At 40.6% G+C, this 22,243-nt stretch overlaps 1 protein-coding gene across 11 annotated transcripts in view; it reads left to right on the top strand.

The window, feature by feature from the left end:
- The window catches only part of auts2a (activator of transcription and developmental regulator AUTS2 a), a 357,677-nt gene that overhangs the window by 211,481 nt on the left and 123,953 nt on the right, over nucleotides 1–22,243 (top strand). For all 11 annotated transcript variants that reach the window (XM_089017807.1, XM_089017798.1, XM_089017799.1 and 8 more), the window contains one exon: nucleotides 2,796–2,825. In XM_089017807.1, coding sequence (XP_088873933.1) covers nucleotides 2,796–2,825 — 30 coding nt within the window. The remainder of the gene's footprint in view (nucleotides 1–2,795; nucleotides 2,826–22,243) is intronic.

The raw sequence follows: 22,243 nt of genomic DNA, 5'->3' as shown, positions 1-22,243 counted from the left end.
CTAAAAATATCTGAATCACGGACTGATGTTAAATATATTTTGCCCATGAATTCTTATTAGATAATTCCAAATTGACTGTAAGCTTCCTTTCATTACTTTTCCCATGTTGCGCTGCTTCCAGACGTTTGTTTTCATATTTAAGCATTTAACCAATAACATTTCAGCCATCATTCATTACCAGGGTCACAAATCTACTTGGACGCCTTCACAATCAGTTCTGCGGGACCTGTAGCATCAAATGTCTCGATAAAACTGTTGCTCTAACCAATCACATTTTGAGTTGGCAACCCAAAAGTGGTACCAATGCTTTCTTGAAGGCCTTGGTCAATGTCAGAGTTTTTGCAAACTGTGAATGGCTCGTGACTAGCCAATCATACTTTGCGAAAACTGCTCTGATCACCAGCTGCGAGTGACAATAGCATCCTGGCCAGACGTAGTACAGTCGCGAACTGCACAAGCAAATATATTGTGTTGATTTAATTGCGGTTTTGTCAACCCACAATGGCTGACGGTGGAGAATAAATTGATTTGGTTGGAGATTTACTGTTAAAGCCATGTTCAAGACCGACTTTTCTACAAAACAATGGGCATCATTAAAAAAGGTGGGTCAGTTATTTCCTAGGTAATGGTACCCTCTAGTGGACTTTTAGTAAATCACACCATACTTTTTTTTCAGTCTGGATTGATTCAAACTTAACACTACTGAGGGCCTAGCGATTAAATCCACGGCCCACCACTGATAAGTAATGATACTACTATTCGCTATAGATGTATTTCGATTCACACAAAAAATGCCACCAACTATTTCTAGCACCTGGTCATTCAGGCTTGCAAAGAGATAGAGGTCCGATTTAATGGGGAAAGATCTGATGGCCTTGCAAAATATTTGCGTGGTGTCATTGTAATATTTGAGGATTTCACTTGAATAAATAACACTGTTACCCTGAACCAGTCACTTGTATTGACCTAATTTTCTTCTACGTTTTCTATCGCAGGTTTTTCCCTAAAATAAAACACAACTCTAGATTATTGCCAACAGCCACATACTGAGAGGTAAATTCATAGCAGCCCCTCATAGTCACATCCTTTGTTGTTATTGTTGTTGTTGTTTTTTTTTTTTGGGGGGGGGGGTGCATTCTGGCGTTTTTGTGCTGTATGATCTATTCCTTGGTGGAAAACACATATTGAAGCCAGGACTGTCCAATATTGTCTAGTTTATTTTTGTTGTAGTTGTTAACAAAGCCGGAACAAGATTCATAAGATTCTGTATTTTGTTTTTCTACTTTCATTCCTTTCATCACTTTGCTGCTGTGAAATGTAAATTTCTCCACTGTGAGACTAATAAAGGCATATCCAATCCAATCCAATCCAATCCAATAAAAACTTGCTGTTGAAAAAAATGTGGTCAGGACATTGACCTCAACCACGGAAACACCTATGATATGAACTATTGTAAATACCGTCACCCCAGCCTCTAGTATAGCGCCTTATAATGTGGCGTCCCTGATATTTGGAAAACTTTTATATATTTTTATATATGATATATGGCTTTTTTTCATTCATTGAAGTTGCACCTTATAGTCCGGTGCGTCTTATATATGGAAAAAGTTTGAAAATACACCTAATACAACTGAAAGTACGGTACACTGATTGGTTTTCCACTAGACTGCATTCAACCTCACAAATATTGTTCAGGATGAACAGATACAAATTCCCACAGATACAAGCCCGAGTGAATTCAGTTCCTGCTGGCCACTTTTCTCGAAATACTTTTTTTTTCTAATTACAACCCGTTTCCCTCATTTATTCAACCCGAGGGAAACGGGTGATGGCCCTGATGCCGTATTGGGGATGGCCGTTGGAATGTTGTAAGAAGTGAAGAGAGAGACAAATTGAGAGAGAAATAAAAAGAAAAAGAACATCTGAGGAGTGTTTGCCTAGCGCGTTTATTGCCTCTGCATAATTTATGAGTTGCTGGAGCTGACCATCATGGCAGCATGCCGCCGGCTGCCCGAGGGGCCGTGTGGAACAGGCCTGTAAATTGGATGCTATACTCCTGCTGAGCTCGCATTGGCCCCCTTTTTAGCATCCTGTCTGAGAAACATAACAGCCACATGGCCGGGCTTTTTACCTTTGAGCTCTTTAGGGTCCAGGTCAGCAAACATAAATGAATAAAACAGATTGAAGACGTGGTGGCAGAAGTGCCTCCTGTCACTTCCTCCCTGGGATGTCAATCTTTTCATCCATTTTCTCTGTCCCCCACGATCTCCCTCTCAACATCACACACAAATATATGATGCCAACCCTTACCCATATTCTCCCGCTCAGTGCCTTCTTCATTACTGACTTCAGTGCTTCTCTGCACCTCAGCCATATGCACAACTTTGAGGCTGCCAGTCACCCAGCATGACGCTAATTAGTTGATAAAGAATGAAGCGGACCTTGAAATTGAAATTGGAAGAGGTTGGGAGAGGTGAAAAATGAAATCGAACAATCTTTTTCCTGTCTCCAATGACAAGGTTGAATTTCCTCTCCCGCCTCAAGCAAAAAGCTCCTGATAGGGGAAAATAATTGTTATTGTAATTCTTATTCCTGAGTTTCCAGCTTCGATTGAGTTACGACATGTAACTAAAAGGCTAGCCATCATATGATGAATGACACGCTTCGGTGGACTTGGGACATCCGCATTGTTGTTGAAAAGATTATACACGTATTAAATTCAAAGTGGGTGTGTGACAGTTGCAAATGCATGGAGACCTCCCCCCAAATCTGATTTGTCTTTCTTTCTCTTTCAGTGTGACACAGAGACTGACCAGGATGACAAGGTAAGCCTGAAACTTTCCAAAGCTCAACTCATTCGCTGCCATTCCCGAATTTATTCGCCAATTGAAAAGTATTCCGTGGAGGACCATTCGGATTTTGATTTTTCTTGCGGGTGGTGGCGATAAAGCGCTGGTCAGACCTCTGGAAATGTTTTTTCCCTTCCACGAAGGGGCCTTTTGTCCATGTTAGCGCTTTGTTACAGCTTCGGGTATCGTTAAAGCACTATGAAAATTAATATACAGCTTTCAAGCTCAGATAACTCCAGACCAATATAACTTGGGAGTTAACTATTTTTTTCTGATGAAGAAGAAAGTCTAGGGTTTCTTCCGCTGTATTGTATGCTTATATAGTCCTTAAACTCAATAAATGTGGGTCTTGCAATTTGAGTGAAAATGACAAAACCCCTGGCACAGGAGTGGACAATTTTTTTGCACATCGTGCGGCAGTGAATGAGTTAATCAATTCGGCATAGGAGTATTGTAAATTTGAATAAAACGACCAATGAATAATTAGTGCAAAACTTTGATTAGATAAGAATGTATTTCAAATGATATTCTTAGAATACTAAATCTAAAACTGTTCTTGAGTTTTCCATTTGTTTCAAACTTATCTGCCCAATATAATGTTTGAGATGAGATAGATTGTATCACCATAGGAGTAATTTTTGTTTGCATCTTTTGTTTTTAATTGCCTCTTTATTCCGACAATTGAATGTACAAGACAAATCCATTTGCATTTCATATCCTGGATAAAAATAATAATGTAAACAACATTTTGAGTGATATTCAAGCATATGAAGTCTGTGGTGTCATACGTGTCAGATGATATTCAAATGATTACTGTATATTAGCTTGAAAAAAGATCGGCATTTGAGAAAGTACTGTGGTAAAATGATTTACTCTCCAAGTATGTGAAGAATATTCAAAATATGAATCACATGGAGCTCAGTATTTTTTATGATTGAGATATGTCTGTCATGAAGAAGCGGAACTATTGTCAGTAGGAAAATGACAGCGATGGTAAATTTTGGATTTTTGCAATTTTCCCAAAAGCCAATGGTGCGCTGTATAATCTGATGCACCTAATGTGCGGATCAATAATCAGATCGAATGTAATATATTCAATGCTCTGTAAAGTACTTTGTTAAAGCTGCTGCAGTTGCAATGGTTTTATATTTATAAAGCAGTATTATATTGTATTGGATTCCATTTAGTGTAGCTAAGATAAGAAAACCTTTATTAGTTTCACAAGAGAGAAATTCCCAATTCTCAGTAGCAAAGTTATGAAAGGAAGAAGTAAAAGAACAAAATTTTGGAGCCACTGTAAAGGCAGCATAATGCAACCACAGCCACTATTGTAGCTTCTATTCTAAGCATCATATAATGCGGTGCACCCAATACTGTATATTGGATTGGATTGGATTGGATATGCCTTTATTAGTCTCACAGTGGAGAAATTTACATTTCACAGCAGCAAAGTGATGAAAGGAATGAAAGTAGAAAAACAAAATACATATATGAACGTACGTATACGTATACGTATATGAAAAATGTTTTAAAATAGGCCATGTTCTCCTTATTGTGCTAAACGTCTTATCGTGCAGAAAACACAGACATTTTGAGTCATATCTGACACGTACTGTAATATTCCATAGCTAAAATTAGTTTGATTGTTTTTATTAGTGCTCATTTCACTATGGTTTGAGGAGTTTTATGATATTTTTAAACCTTATATTCGATTTTACTGCGTTAGTCATCAAACCTTAACGTTTCAAATAATGGTCATCTTAAATTATCTCTGAAAATTGTGAAAATTCATATTAAAAATTGTTGTATTGTACATTTTGAGTTAGTCTATGTAGTTAGTCCTGGTACATTATTTTACATTAGTGTGTATTTTATTAAAGAAAGCAATTGTTATCCCATGAGTTGTAACTAGCAGAAATAGACCCACGTTGCAATGCCTTTTACCCATCTTGCTTCGATGGTGCAGCAAATTGAGTCATTAATCCATGTTGATTTAAATTGGTCCTGTCTTTGTCGTTTCCTTTGCAAATCTGGAAGTAAAAGAGCGTCTTGACCTATAATTCCTCAACTGACTGTATTAATTCACTCTGGGCGCAGGTTTCGCCTTTGACGAACGCCGTTGACTACACCTTGCTTGTCACTGATTAATTGCATGTTAAGGTAACAGAGCAGTGAATTAGTAAATAGGGGGACCCCTGTGAAAGGGGCCTGCCTCATGTCTTCTGCCTGGTCGTCAAGGAGTAATTTGTGTTCCCGCATGACACTTTTACCCCTCCGGAGTTCACATCACCTCTGTCACTATCTGCTCCTGCCAGCCCCTTTCCACTCGTGGCCCACTGCCCCTGTTGTGATTTACATTTGGTGGAGGATATGGGCTACGTTACAACCCCGCAGTAGTAAAGTATCGTTTCTAAAAAGAGGGGGAAATATTTTTAATGGGTCAAATGTATTCCAATGCCGACAAATGTGGCTTATTTAGTTTCCCTTCAAAAGCGGGAAATGGAAAAAAGTGCCCCCTGGAGAAATCATATTCTGACTGTGTAGCAGGCCTTTGCCATGCCGACTGGAACTGCCAGACTCTGATAAGATATTATTTGGATCTCAGAATATGCATGTGTGCACAGTCCTGTTTGCGTGTGTGTGTACGCATGTATCGGTGTCTGTGTATGTACATTTGCTTGGAAAAAGAAATGTCTTTGCACAGTTAGTAGAGGATGGGCTTTTTCTCGAATGACAGCATCTTAAAATGGAGTACACATTTCTAAAATCAATATGCACGCACCCATTTTAGATGGTAAACACCAAGCATGCACACTAATAGATCATCACAATCGTTTTATTCACTTGACCTGCATTATAGAAACAGGAGACATTTCAACCTTTGCCTGGTTTGTTAACTCACGAATTGATTCGGGAATTGAAAATATGACGTAGAGCGCCATTCGCGAATTTGTTCGTGTTTTCGTTTTTCTTCTTGGAGTGCCGATGAAGCGCTGGCCAGACCTTTTAGCAATGTTTTTTATTTCCGCGAGGGGCAGCAGTTCCTTTTTTTCCATGTTAGCGCTTTGTTCCAGATTTAGTTGTTGTTAAAGCACTATATATACCGACAATTATGTATTGCATTGTATTTTGGACAGCCGCCCTCATTTCAAGCTCATATAACTTTATCATTTCGGGATTAACTCTTTTTTTCTGATTAATGCAAAGAGTCTCAGGTTTCTTACGCTGCATTGAATGTTTATGTAGTCCTAAAACTCAATATTCTGTGGGTCCTGGATGTCGAGTGACAATGACAAAAACCTTGGCACTGGAGTGGACACATTTTTGCACATCTGGCAGTGAATGAGTTGAGGTATCTCCATCAAACCCATATCAATATTTAAAAATGACTTTTTTGCAATTAACACCAAAACATGATATCTGTTGGAGATAAAATAATTCATAAGAGCATTGCAATCTTCGTCTTGAATAAACAACTTTGCGTGAAAAAGGGAAAATGACTTTTTTCCCCCAAAAGAGCATCAAACATTGTTGCATTGTGCTCATGGTCATCCAACATCAAAGTGGCTTCAGCTACCACGCATTTGCCCACGATGTACGTATGTGCTTAGTATTGCTTTTTCCCAGAATCTGCTTTCCTGGTCAACATGGTGTACGAAAAAAAACATACATGGAAAAACATCTAAAAGGAGTGATAGACTACTGAATGAAAGAGGTCTAGGAACTAATAATCAACTGGACGCTTGGATTTCATAGGTTCATTGAAGAGATTAATATCTATAAATGATAAGATGGTGGGGGGAATACCCGGAATGTTACACAAGCCGACAAATTGTCTTACTTCGTGAATCTGAAGTCTAAAGTGAGATATGATAGGTTCCAAAATGAGAACAAAGTATATAGAAGTGACTGTGCAACATTTTGTGTACCATATGCTCCAGTGCATATGCTCCAGTGCATAAGTCACACCCCCAATAAATGGGGGTGTGAATGTTCAAATCTTTTCCATATATAAGGCACACCGGATTATAAGGCGCACCTCAAATGAATCAAAGTAGTTTTCCAAAAATAATATACAGTGTCAATATATAAATGTTTTACAAATATATGGCACGCCACGTTATAAGGCGCTATAGTAGAAGCTGGGGTTACGTACTACTTCTTCTACATGGGGAAATTGAGTCAGTGGTTTCTGAGAGTAATTGTAAGACATGTTGCGGCTCAATATTACTTCATATTTAGGTGCACTTGCATATAAGGAGCAGAGTCATCTTTTGAGGAAAATGAAGGCTTTTGAGTACGCCTTATACACCGGAAAATATCCCATGAGGCCCGCTGACCATCAAATTGATGTCAATTTAATGTCCAGGCTGATTCAGGTATTCATTTCAATTGTGATTAGACGGGTCTTGTTAGCTTGGTCTTAGGATGCTTTGTGTCTGTTTGAAAACATTCGTCATATGTATACACCAAAGTACAATTAACTTTCGCTCCCCCTTACCTTGCTATGCTTGCAAACATGTATTTCTTTATAACAAGCACTCAATCATCATAGGTCATCCGCCAAGTTTTGACATTGATTTTATGATGTTGTCAAGAGTAGGCAGTCGCTCGAAGACTCATTGATGCTCGAGTGATTTTGCTTCTCAGTGGCCATCTTGAAACAACTGCTTAGGATGGATATTAACTGAGTCTAATGCTTTTCTAATTATCCATCCATCTATTTGCAGCATTCAGGTCTTCACGGGTCTTAGTCACATTATAGTTGAAAAAAAAAAACATCTGAAACGGGTTGTTTACTTGATCTGTCACCATCCACAAACTCTACAGTCTATTTTTTGCAATATTTTTGCTTTATTAATTAATGGCTAAGCCAGACCGAAATGCATGAAGTAATTTGGGCCAAGGCATCTAAGTGCTTGTTTTCGAGTCGCCGGAAGCACCTGTTTGTCCTTGACATAAAATACAATTTGCTATTTATCTTCCTTTATTGTTTTGCTGTGTTTGCCCTCGGGCAATTCTCACAGAGTTGTGTTTCTCAATGACTTGGCAGCACTGTACATAAAACCAGTTTACAATTTATCCGCCTCCACCCGTACCACCTCCTCAACACCCAAACCGCCCTCGCCGCACCGCAGTGGGAAAGAAGAGTAATAAAAAGGAAAGAGCAACTTGTCAGCGTTAAAAGATTATGTGTTTTGCCCCCTCCAAAGGAGGAGAGTAGTGTTTACAGGCTTGAGTGGGTGCTCACTAGGTTGAGGCTGAGGTTGATTGCACTAGAGTACCTGTCAGCTAGTGATTTGTCATGTACTTTATCATCGTTGTCACTCTGCAGAGCGTTGTCATAGGTAACGTAACCTCCCCCCACCCCCTCCCCATCCTCTTCCCCCTGTGCTTTGTACTCAGTCAGTGCAGGAAATTTGTATTTACTTTGGGGGAGTGTAATTTGTTCCTCATGGATAATATGACCCTTAGCGGAGCCGGATCACGGGTTAGTTGAAGTGATATTTTCCGGTAATGGTAGTCGTACATCATGGCTGTCAGGGCGGGTTAGGAGGCGAGCACATTATAGCTCCATTTTAGCTCTGCAGGCATCTGGGATTATTTTCCATAACCATGTATGACATGACCGCTCTGCAGAGTGCATTAAATTTTTACTAGCCCCCCCCACCTCACCCCCTGCAACTTCTGTGGCTTTACCCCTGGTCTGGGTCTCTGGACTGCCACAGTGATGGATACCCCAGCCCCCTCTCCCCTGAGTCCCAGTAGCTCTGTCCAAGGTTAGCGAGTGTCACAGACCTACACGACTTCCCTCCATCCAATAACTGGCAAATCTCCGCTCCCTGTGAGCCACATTAACACAGGAGCGTGGCTCACGACCATCACATATAAACACAGGCACAGGCAATGAGTTATCATGTTGCATGTGGGAGAAGCAATCGAGCTGCTTCTCATCACACCCTTTTGCCAAGCTTCTTGGTCGCCGATGCTTTGAAGGTGAAACGGAAGTCCATCTTACTCTTTCACATTGTCTTATTTCACATGGCTTCAGAGAAAAGCTGTAATTATTTACTGAAGTCTTTTGGGGTTTTAGCAGTGGCGGGCTGTGCATGTCATTCCTAGGCCTTCAGTAATGTAATACGTCTGAATCGAATCAATCCAAGCTGCGAGTGTAATATGATCTACTACACAAGGCTGCCGTGGCTTTGGAGCTGTCCAACCTTTCTTAATGATGTCCATCTATTCTTAAAAATGGCTTTAAAAGTATATCTGCAACCAAATACATTTCCTCTCCTCCTTCAGCCATTGTGGGTGGACAAAACCATTATTAAATCAACACAAAATTATAGTTGCTTGTGCAGCACTTATATTATGCCCCTGGGCCTGCAGAACTGATTGTGAAGACGTCCAGGTGGATTTCTGACCCTGGTAATAAATGATGGCTGAAGTGTGGTTGGTTAAACGCTTAAATACGAAAACACACATCTGGAAGTAGCACAACAGAGGAAAAGCAATGAAAGGAAGCTTAAAGTCAATTTGGAATTACAGTAAAGTCTCGTTATATCGATATTCAAGGGAGTCCGAAAAAATATCGATATAACCGGGACTATCGATATATCCGACCCTGTTTGCATGTAATTTTCTCCGTGCGTGCATAGAAATAGTATCGATATAACCGGGACTATCGATATATCCGATATCGATATAACGAGACTTTACTGTATTTAAAAATAATTCATGGTCAAAATATAATTCATATTAGTCTGTCTCAGCATGATAATTAAACCAGTGTATATCAGCTATAGTACACAGTATAGTAAATATCAAAACTCTACACACACTCTTATTCAAATGCCAAATTTTAAGTGGAACCAAGATAACTTTTTTCATTTCACAATGAATGCAGCCGATGACCTCAACTCAACTTTATTTATCAAACAATAATAGCCCCATTGTGCTTTTAAGAAAATTATGAAACAAAGACAGTTAAAAAAAAAAAAAAATACACAAAAACAGTAAACACGAAAAAACACAAATTCAATGCCGAGTCTCATGCTGAGTTGTTAGCCAGAGAATACAAATGCAATATTTCAAAGGGAAGGAGAAAATAACCTACAAAAGGCTCAATCCCCTCTGAAGTTCTACTTTAATCCTCAGTCCCTCCAGCGGCGTCTGGTCTGCTAACCTGAGGAAACTAGCACATGCACAGGGGTAGGTGAGCTCTCAGAGGTCGAGTGGGGTGAGACCATTTAAAGATTTAAAGACGAATAAAAGAACATTGAAATCAACTCTGTGAATTCTCAGTGAGAGGACAGAATTGGACTTTGGAGGCTTGTAGCAGAATTGTGGTCCAAATTTAGATATTTTAAGTGACTGACTCCAAAATGAATTTACAATATTCCAGCAGAGGTGAAACAAATACAGTACACGGTTTATTGGTTATTTCGTGTTGTGGTGAACCCTTTACAAGGCCATTGATTTGTCAATATTTTCAAGATTTCGAGTAGAAATCACTGGAAGGAAAGCAGCCTATTGTGAATGTGTTTCTCAATGTAAGGAAAATTGATGGACCTCTCTCATATTTACACCGAGCAGCAGTCATACAGACACAATTTTCCAGAGATACGGATACCATTTATACTCTCTCTTACATTTGCCATTTGATTTTCCTTTCCTGGGCAGCAAGTTCAGCAGCTTAAAGGCCATCTCTGGCCGTTGACAAATGGTGCCCCCACCTCTTCTGCTAATCACCACAGTCTCTGAGGTGCACGAGCAGGCGGAGCTCATTAGGGCACCTGAGATGAGAAATTAATGTGGAGATTGTAGGGCTGGCAGAGAGCCACACTGATGGGCCCCTGGTTTGGGGGATAGGGTGGGGGTGGATGGATCGAGCCTGTCTGATGGATGACCAGACCAGCAGGCAGCAACACACTCCAGACAGTGTGCCACATGTGTTCATGTATGCACACACCTGTCCTCTCCCCGTTGCTGCTCCTTCCATCCAGCAGCACAGTCATGGCCCAGTGATGCAGGAGACCTAAAGAGAGAAGGTCAATGAGGTGATTATTCTACCGCAGGTATAAGGAATTAAATTGGAGCAGCCATTTAACAAAAAAAAACAACAACAACAACATCAATGACAACAAAAATGTCATGCAGGTTATTTATAGTGCCTTTTCTTTTTTTCACGATTTACAAGGTGGTGGTGGACACCAAAAAAAGGCAGGCAGGGGGGAGGAGGGTTGTACTGTATTTGACAAATTGTATTAAAGTCAGCAGAAAAAAAAATCTCATAATGTAGCCACAAGGGGGCACAAGCCAGTGTCTTGTTTTGCCGGTCCCAAGCCCGGATAAATACAGAAGGTTGTGTCAGGAAGGGCATCCGACGTAAAACTCTTTTGCCAAAACATATATGTGAATCAAACCTCTGAATCCCATACCGGATCGGTCGAAGCCCGGGTTAACAACGGCCGCCATTGGTACTGTTGACCTTCAGGGTGCCAGTGGAAAATGGACTACTGTTGGTCGAAGAGGGAGAGGAGGGAGGTGTGCCCGGAGGAAAAGAGAGAAATGGAATTCCAAGAGTATAGAACTAAGAGGAGGAACTTTGAATGTAGGAACAATGACAGGTAAAGGTAGCGATCTGGTTGACATGATGCAGAGAAGGAAGGTAGACATACTGTGTGTCCAGGAGACCAGGTGGAAAGGGAGCAAGGCTACAAGCTTAAGGTCCGGGTTTAAGTTGTTCTATCATGGTGAAGACAGAAAGAGAAATGGAGTCGGAGTTATCTTAAAAGAGGAGTTTGTTAGGAATGTCTTAGAAGTAAAAAGAGTATCAGATAGAATGATGAGTCTGAAGCTAGAAATTGAAGGCGTGAAGAGTGTTGCATGACATTTAGGAAGGAGGTAAGACGAGCACTGGGTGGGCAAGAGGTCCTTCCAGATGACTGGCAAACTACAGCGAACATAATCAGAGACACGGGTCGGAAAGTACTTGGTGTATCGAGTGCGAGAAAGGCAGATAAGGAGACTTGGTGGTGGATTGGGGAGGTGCAGGGGTGTATACAGAGAAAGAGGTTAGCAAAGAAGAAGTGGGACACTGAGAGGACGGACGAGAGTAGACAGCAGTACAAGGAGATGCAGCGCACAGTTAAAGTAAAGGTGGCAAAAGCCAAACAAGAGGCTTATGATGACTTGTATGCTCGGCTGGACAGCAAGGAAGGCGAGACTGATCTTTACAGGCTGGCGAGACAGAGAGACAAAGATGGTAAGGACCTGCAGCAGGTTCGGGTGATTAATGATCGAGATGGCAATGTATTAACAGGTGCCAGTAGTGTGATGGCAAGATGGAAAGAGTACTTTGAAGAATTGATGAATGAGGAAAATGAGAAGGAACAAAGAGTAGAACATGTGACTGTTGTTAACGAAGACATAGCAAACATTAGCAAGGATGAAGTGAGGAGGGTGTTGAAGAGGATGAAGGGGGGAAAGGCACTCGGGCCTGATGATTTACCAATCGAGGTATGGAAGTGTCTTGGAGAGGTGGCGTTCCTGACCGGGTTATTCAACAAGATCTTAGATGGTGTACAGATGCCTGAAGAATGGAGACGAAGTGTACTCATGCCCATTCTTAAGAATAAAGGAGATGTGCAGAGTTGTACTAACTACAGAGGAATAAAGTTGATGAGCCATACAATGAAACTCTGGGAAAGAGTAGTTGAAGCAAGACTAAGAGCAGAAGTGAACATTTGTGAGCAGCAGTATGGTTTCATGCCAAAAAGAGTACGACAGATGCAGTGTTTGCTTTAAGAATGCTGATAGAGAAGTACAGAGAAGGTCAGAAGGAATTGCATTGTGTCTTTGTAGATCTGGAGAAAGCGTACCACAGGGTGCCCAGAGAAAACCTGTGGTATTGCATGAGGACGTCTGGAGTGACAGAAAAGTATGTCAGAGCGGTGCAAGACATGTATCATGACTGTAAGACAGTTGTGAGCTGTGCTGTCGGTGTAATTGAGGAATTCAAGGTGGAGGTGGGACTCCACCAGGGGTCAGCTCTGAGCCCCTTCTTATTTGCTATGGTGGTGGACAGACTGACAGATGATGTTAGACAAGAATCTCCTTGGACCATGATGTTTGCAGATGACATTGTCATCTGTAGTGACAACGGGCACAGGTGGCGGAGAAACTAGAGATGTGGAGATATGCCCTGGAAAGGACAGGAATGAAGATCAGTCGCAGCAAGACGGAATATATGTGTGTGAATGAGAGGCACCCCAGTGCAAGAGTGATGCTACAGGGAGAAGAGATAAAGAAGGTGGAGGATTTTAAGTACTTGGGGTCAACTGTCCAGAGCAATGGAGAGTGTGGAAAAGAGGTGAAGAAGCGTGTCCAGGCAGGCTGGAGCGGCTGGAGAAAAATGTCAGGTGTGATGTGTGATAGGAGGGTTTCAGCTAGGATGAAAGTTAAAGTGTATAAAACAGTGGTGAGACCAGCCATGATGTTTGGACTGGAGACGGTGCCACTGAAGAAAAGACAGGAAGCAGAGCTGGAAGTAGCAGAGCTGAAGATGTTGAGGTTTTCTTTGGGAGTGACCAGGTTGGATAGGATCAGGAATGAGTACATTAGAGGTACAACTCATATTAGAGGCTTTGGAGAGAAGGTCAGAGAAGCCAGACTGAGATGGTTTGGACATGTCCAGAGGAGAGAGACTGACTATATCGGGAGAAGGATGCTGATTCTTGAACTGCCAGGCAGGAGACCGAGAGGAAGACCAAAGAGGAGGTTTATGGATGTGGTCAAAGAGGACATGAAGGGAGCTGGTGTGAGAGAAGAGGGTGCACAAAACCGGGAAAGATGGAGGACAATGATTCGCTGTGGTGACCCCTGAAGGGAAAAGCTGAAAGGAAAAGAAGAAGGGAAAAAAAATTCATACAACAAAGTTATCAGTCCAAAAATGGTCCAAAGTAGGATCCAAACCAATGAGTAAAACATAGCAAGGTGAAACAAATGTAACAGAGTGAAACAAACATGACCAGACATTGAATGGTCCTCCCAGGAGTCCTTTTAACTGCCACTGATTAAAACAACCAACACCTGTGCAGCTGCAGGCGGGGCCCGACAGTGCCGCCCATTGGTCGCAAACCGAAACATGACACTTCTTGAACCATACCCTGATGTGTAATAACAGCCAGACAAAATTATAATTGCTTTTTTTGTTGTTGTTCTTTTGACTTCAAGATGGTGCCGCGAGAGTGGCTGCCTTTCCAGCAGCTCATGTATTTTGTTTTTCTACTTCTTTCATTCCTTTCATCATCCTTTCATAACCTTGCTGCTGTGAAATGTAAATTTCTCCACTGCGAGACTGATAAAGGTAAATCCAATCCAATTCAATCCAAAATATATCGTGTCTTCCATCTGAATCAATTATTTCATAAATTACTGGATAATCTGTCACAATCATAAACCCTAACTGAAATAGCATTTTAAATATTTTTATGTTCTTACCATCATTACACAACGTTAATCAATTTAAAACAATAAGTAAAATGATGCTGAAATTAAATTATAATAATACATATTTAGCGGCCCGGTAGCCGAGTGGTTAGCACACCGGCTTCACAGTGCAGTCGCCGGTTCGCGTCCCGGTCCGGCCTCCCTGTGTGGAGTTTGCATGTTCTCCCCGGGCCCGCGTGGGTTTTCTCCGGGTCCTCCGTTTTCCTCCCACATTCCAAAAACATGCATGGCAGGCAGATTGACCACTCCAAATTGTCCCTAGGTGTGAGTGTGAGAGTGACTGTTGTATGTCTTTGTGTCCTCTGCGATTGGCTGGCAACCAATTCAGGGTGTCCCCCGCCTCGTGCCCGAAGACAGCTGAGATAGGCTGCAGCAACCCCCGCGACCCTAATGAGGAATAAGCGGTACGGAAAATGAGATCAGATGAGATACATATTTAACTACTTAATTAATATTAACACACTTGTTCTGGGAGAGGCCAGCACTAGATAATTGTCACACCGCCCTGAAATGACTCAGTTGCATGTAAATGCCAAGTTGACAAGGATTTTATCATAGGCGGCTAGCTACAAATAAGATCATTCAAAACTCCCAAAATCCCATACCTGATCGACATTCTCACCATACAATAACATTAAGGCTTTCCATTCTTGTATGTAGAGATGTTACCCACCAAAACAGACCTTCGGTGTTCATTCGATTTTTCAAACACCCTTCATCTGGTTGCCAGATTTGCTGATTTGCATTAGCCCGGTTCACAACAGGATGACCTGGAATGGTTCCTGTTCCATTATCCTTTTCCGGGGCTGAGCAGTTACAATTCTATTGTTTTTTCTTAATTGTAATCTGATTACTTGACAATGATGCAGCAAGGAACTCCATTGAGGACACCCATTTCCTAGTTTTACACAAGCAAGACAGCCACCTATAGCTAAAGTAATAAAGATAAACTATATACAATAAAATAGTGCTTTACAATACTGAAATATATTTACAGCATTACTTATGCATGTATTATAAATTAAATATTTATGTTTGGGGGTGGGGGTAATGTTCACTGATCACCACGTCTTATTAACGTGAATTGTAAGGTTTCAAAACCACACAGAGGAGCCTCGCCGTACCCATGGCTCAATGGTTGGGGCTCTCGCCACGGGTATGGCCACCTTTGGTGGATCGGGTAGAGTGCGCACAATGAACACAATTGATTCTGAGAGGCGGCCAAATGAATGAGACTCAGCTCTGCATTACGACTCAAGGAGCACTAACACACTATTTCATGATGCAATGGCAAATATAAAATTGTAAATATGGTTCATCGCGAATGCAAAACACAAACTATACTGTATTTACTGAATTTCACTCTTCACGACACGCTGGTGGTAGGCAGCTGCATCTTGCCGGCTTGAACTGGGAAATTGATTTTTCATCTGATTGAAAGCCTCTGTGCATTAGAGTTCTTGATCCCGCCTCAATCCTGCCCTCCACCAGTTATAATGGAAAAGCAACGGAGGTCATGTGGTTTGGTGTGCAGCTGTTTGGGGCACATGCACAGCAATATTAGTTGCAAGGCACTTCGAAAGACAGACCACCATTCAGGATCACATTTATTCATTCATAGTCACTGGTGGGCGAACTTAAAACGTGCTGCAACTGAGTCAAACGATACTGTCAGTGACATATACAGTATACTGTACATATCTGTAGTGATAATTATTCAGCTTGTCACGAAACTGAAGAATACCTCAGCCACAATTTGTATGGCTTTTAAATGTAAATATTTGAATACCTCTAAATTTTTATTGACACTATTTTGTAATTTTGAGCTCTTATTCAAAAGACAAAAGTGCCACTGTGGATCCAGCCAGAAAACATGACTGAAACTATGATTAGTTTAGTGCTTGCAGGAATTAAACATCATGGTCTGCCAGCATGAAATTTAAACTGACTTCAGTGATGGAACATTTTCTTGAAACTGTCAGTAAAAACCATCACATCAACATGCCTAAATGTCGTCTGTGTCATTGAATTAGCTACTGCTGTCAGATTGCCTTTTGATCAAAACAACATGATCCAGACGTAATTAATTCCATTGTATCCTTAAAAAAAATGAATTCACAACTACATGGGTCATGGCTGTTTAATGTTAACTTTTGAAATGGCCCACATGTGGTAACAGTTTGGGTTTGCAAGCAAGTCATCACACTATTGTTCCAATATGTTTATAAATTATGTAATCTTAATCTGGTATTGGAAACCGCAGCTAGGCAGATGTCACACCAACATTTATAGGAATTGTGTAATCATTGAATTCTTCATTTATTTTCAGTTATTCCCCGTCCTTCCAGAAAGAGGAAAAACATTTTGCCCCACCCTCATCTCTCCTCCATGTGTCTAAATAGTAAATTTTCTCTAAAACATATTTAAAGGTATACTTCTCCGTTGCATTATGTCCTGATCACCATGTCTCTAAATAGTAAATTGTCTCTGAAAGAGAAGGACAACCAACGCCTCTGGACAAGTTATGTCCATAATTTGTAAAATCGCATCAAATGACTTATACTGACCGTATTTTACAAAGATTCCACCACATATAGCTATATTTTATGTTTTAAGACTCGTGCTGAATATTCCGGAAGCCTTGTTTTTGAGTTGGTGACGAGTCCTGACGTCACGTCACGGAAGGAACGCCCCTGACCGGGAAAGGACACATTGTAGCAGTCTTTTCACCACGTCAATGCATTTTGCAGTACTTTGTTTGGTCTGAAAACTTTGTGTTGATCCGTGTTGATGGCGAAATTAGAAGGAAAACACGTAAATAACGCGATGGTGAATCCTTGTGTGTTGTGACAAAATTTTTGAGCCCATGACATGGAATAAATTCTTTAATCGATTGCAAACATGTATGGTTTCCTCTTCAGAACTATTTGAATCATATTCATAACTGGATGAGTAACAAGAAAGCAAGTTCTCCGAATCTGAAGCCATTGTTTTGATTCTCGAGCAAGGCAAGACGTCTTGGCGTGACACCACGAACAAGGGGGCGGGATCTTCTTAAACTGGCCACTTCCGGGTACAATTATTTGCACTTTCAGCACACTTTAAGTCATTTTTATTGGTGTTTTGCATTTGACTAAAAATATCATCCTGAGTGTTTTGGGTATTTTAGATGCTATAAAATGTTTTACTGATGTCAGTTAGGAAAACAAAAAATGGTTTCGGTTGTCCTTTAAAGGCATACTTCTCCGTAGCATTGTATCCTGATCAACATAACGGCAAACTAACAAAGGAATGAATTAGAAGTCAGTTTGTGACAAATCTTAATTTGTTTTAGTTCTCTTTCAACTGTACCATCTATGTTAACAAGTATCCCATGTTGTCTCTTATGAGTTGTTATTTCTCTTATTACATTTTTACGTTTCTTTTCTATACATGCAAGAGTTATGATTGAAAGCAAATTTAATACAGTCATAAAATGTACTATGATTGCATTCCACAACTTTTTGGTATGGCCACATTGGCATTGGCAAAGGATCGCTGCTTGTCACCTTGTGACATCATTATATAAAATGGATATTGTTACACCTCTATTCAACCAACATTAAAACTGAATGATTACCCACTGAACAAAAGCAAGATGACTAAGTCCTTGAAATTGAATGGGTGAAGTGGAATTGCAATGACATGTTTCAAAAGGAATAATCCAACGCTCACTGCAAACTGAGAGCGCAGGGAATGGAAAATAATTCAATCAGTAACAAAAAAAAAAAACATAAGTATGCTATTTGACTGAGATGCTCACCCCGGTGAAAAGAAATCCAATTTCCATTTTTCTTGACCTGGAAGAGAAAAATGTCTTTGGGAAAGTATAACCATCCATCAAACACTTTTGAATTTGTCGCTCAAATGCCACAAAACATTAGCATGGAGTTAAATTCTTGTATTTTTTAAATCAAGAAATAAAAGTCATGCACATGATCAATCCTGCCGTAGTCTTTCAATAGTGTGTCAAAAAAAAATTATTACATCAACACATGATTTTAATTCATTGTCACTAAACACATTGTGCAGTGTGATTTTATATGAAATCACTAATCCTTAATGAAATGAATAGATATGTTATTAATCGCATTATTATTCATATTTTATTGTGTTTTTATGGAGAAAAATAGCACCGCATTCTTTGAAAACAGAACATATAAAACATAAGAACTTGCATAAGTAGTCAACAAATATGAATTTTATCAATCAGGTATGCAAGTGAACTTTTTTAAAATTGATTCAGATTCTTCCCGTGTGTTTTCACAAGCACAAAAGTTTTCATGATCTTAAAATATTTAAGATCATATATATATATATAATTTTGTAGTATTTCTTAATTACGGTTTAAGTAAAATCATTCACTGCCAGACGATGTGCCAAAATGTGTCTACTCCAGTGACAGGGTTTTTGTCATTTTCACTCAAATTGCAGAACTCACAGAATATTGAGTTTTAGGACTACATAAACATTCAATACAGCGTTAGAAACCTTAGACTATCTTCTTTCTTCAGAAAAAAAGAGTTCATTGTTCGACTTATATGGACATGGAGGTATCTGAGCTTGAAATGCGGGTGGCTGTACAAAATACAGTACAATACATATTGATTTGTATAGCGCTTTAACAACATCTGAAGCTGTAACAAAGCGTTAACATGGACAAAAGGCAAATGCTGTGCCCTAATGGAAGGGAAAAACATTGCCAGATGTCTGACCAGCTCTTTATCGGCACCCCATGCAAGAAAAACCAAAACCTTAGCAAATTTGGGAATGGCGCTCAACTTCACACTTTTCAATTCCCAAATAAATTCGGAGATGGCAGCGAATGAGTTAAGCAACAGGTGGATTTTATTTCTGTAACTTCATAGCTATAAATTCCTCATGGTACAATCCGTATTGCATAAGCATTTAGTTGACACACTTAAATAATGAAAATAAATCCCAAAAACATCTGCTGTCAAAAATGTATAGCCATTTTTTAAGCAGCATCAAAAATACGTTGAGAGACACAAAGCCCCTACTGATTGAAATTCTCTCGACTGGTGTTATTATACATTGCAACATGATGCGTGCCTTAATAGGGCACAAGCTTGAGATCACCACCCACCTTTTTTTCAAAACATCATGCAGCATGAACCTGTGCATTCATGAACTTAGTCCACTTCAGCGCCATTTGTCATAGTCACTAACGAACCTAACGACAACTTGCTGGGTGAGTGAGCTGATGAAGCCATCCCCCGGTTTGTGTCGGCGAGCATAACCTCAGCTCCTAGGGTGGCTGTGCTCATCTCTATTTATGAGGCAGCATTGCCAGTTACTGGTGTTCAATAATTTATGGTGTTAGACATCAGGTTGAAATCTGTGTCTCTGGGAACAGGTCGCCTATGGGGGTGGGGATGGTGGGTGGTGGGGTGTTGCTATTCAGCAAGCCTTTTGCAGTGCCTATATATTTTTTTTTTCACTCATGCGCTCAGTCTTCCTGCCTCACCGTGGCTCTGTCTGCCCTCTCTCCCTGCTGAGGGTGAGTTCTCAGACACGCCAAGGTTAAAGCTTCTCACTGAGTCCGGTGAATGCCAGTCAAGGCCCGTCTCACCTGCACATCAGCTCCTCCGGGCAACTGGGCCATTGACTCTCACAGACCTCTGCCCCTTTATTGCTCCTTTGTCAAGACAATGATTTCTGGAGGCAAGGTGCTGGCGAGTTAACTGGCTCCCTGCGCTCTGTCATCAAACTCTCCCAAGCAATCTCGGCCACACAAAATGACTTTGCCTCGACACCAAAGCATTTCTCCCTCAACTGTTTTACGTGGCCGGATACACTATTTTTTTTCTTTACACACACTCTGACAAGGGTATTGAAGCACACCTTGCAATTAAAAAAAATAAACAGGGCTTACATTAGGCCCTAAAGATCCTTCTAATTATATATCTTCCTCTTACTAAAACCACCCATCCGTTGTCTGTCATGCTTACTACTGTTCAAGATCATGGGCAGCTGGAGCCAATCCCTGCTGACTTTGGGCAAAAGGACTTCCTGGATTGGTTAGCATCAATCAAATGTTAAATATTATTTGTTATTTTGGGGATTTTCCCAAGATGGCGGCGCGTGAACACACAGCGACGCAGCGTCTCCTCTTTCTCCCAGCAAATTTGCGTTTTCGTGTTTATTATGTTTGTCAAAGTCATTATAAGTGCCTTGCACGCTGGGTCCGAAAGTTCAGGAATTTCATCTGTGCTGTATGTCATGCATATTAGCATAATTGACATAAAAGCTGACTTTGACTTTGAAATGACACACACCAGATAAGATTGAGAAGCTATTTTAGAAATCAGTGTCAAAAATATATTTAGTTAAAACTCTACCCTGCACTGTTCATATTTGGAAGAATTCAATCCTCCCCGAATAGGGTGAACTATTTGAGGAAGGACACTCACTGTTATTAGCTGCTTGAAGATGAGTGTTATCATCCATAATTTAAAATTCTGTGGTTTTTACAATCTTTTCAGAGTCAAAATGCCATATTTTAGACCAGTATAAATGGTGACTGAACTAAAATGACCTCCCAACGTGGATTCATTTTCTCTCTTCATGAGCGCTTGGACACACAAAATCTTCAGAAGAAATCATCTTTTTGCACCCACATAACAGTGTCTGCAGTGATAGGCCACAGAAAAACAAAACTGAAATAATGATCATCTTCTTAAAGTAAAGCGAGTCACACTAATGTTTTAATTGCTATTCATCCAAACAGCAAAAACTAAACCATATATTTCTTTAAGAGATTTAATTCCACTTTCACCAAAATAATCCACGGAATGTGTCTCAAAAGGCATAAATGGTGAAGAGGAATATGGCAACTCATTTTTCACCATGTTAACTGATCCTAAATGAGGAAAATGAAGAGCAGGCCGGTGAGAAAGACGATGATATCCCGGCATGCATGGCGGTAACCACAAACAATTTTAATGACATCAGGCGCTTCGAGGAGGGTCTGCAGACAATCCTCCCATTCTCCCTATCAAACATTATTCCCATTGCAAGTGCCACCAGCACACTGCTTGTTAGCGGCAGTGTAATTAGGTGGCTTAGCTTGTTGCAAGTAGTCCAGGTCACAGAGGCATGTCCAACCCCTGTCCTGATTGCTCCTTGGGGAATTATTGACAAAGCACAGGGAGCATTGCGTGTTGGGCTCTAATTATGTGTACAAGACATAGACGGCCCCGGGGAAATTAAATGAAATTCCCCAGCTTGATGGGTCCCTTACACTCAAGGGATCCATTCTGTTTCTTATTAAGACCGACCATTGTCTGCCTTTATGAGGTTGCTGTGTCGAGTCAGGCGCAAGCAAAAAGGCTTTTAAGTGTCCCTTTTCATTGCAGCAATACATCAATGACTCATGATGGTGATATTTTAAGGTGACCGTGAACTATTCAAAACAATTTCATAATCACCATTCTTATGTTTAACCCTTTCAGGGACAGTGGCCATGACAGTGGATATCCTGCAAATTTCCCCACTGTGGGACTAGTAAAGGCTTTCTGATTCTGGTTCTGATTCTTATGATGTTATCAGGTTATAAGGTGTCTGAAAGGGTCAAATATTTTTTGCCAATACTGTAAGTGTAGGGCGCCCAAGTGATCTACTGAGCAGCTTTTTAAGGTCTAATCAATCCGCTTTTACTGTAATTTCGTGTGGACACATTCAAGCCCCTCCACACTCTAATTCCCTAGGCCCAGATGCTGGACAGGAATTGATAGTATGCTTGTACAAATGCAGTGAGAAGAGGACTCACCCAGATTACATGAGGCCTAAGTGGAAGCGTGAAAGCTTATGGAGATGAA

The sequence above is a fragment of the Hippocampus bargibanti genome, linkage group LG16 (genome assembly GCF_051943395.1).
Source record: "Hippocampus bargibanti isolate YZ-2025 linkage group LG16, ASM5194339v1, whole genome shotgun sequence".
NCBI lineage: Eukaryota > Metazoa > Chordata > Actinopteri > Syngnathiformes > Syngnathidae > Hippocampus > Hippocampus bargibanti.
Note: the sequence above shows the minus strand (reverse complement) of the source record. Positions and strands in the feature narration are given on the sequence as shown.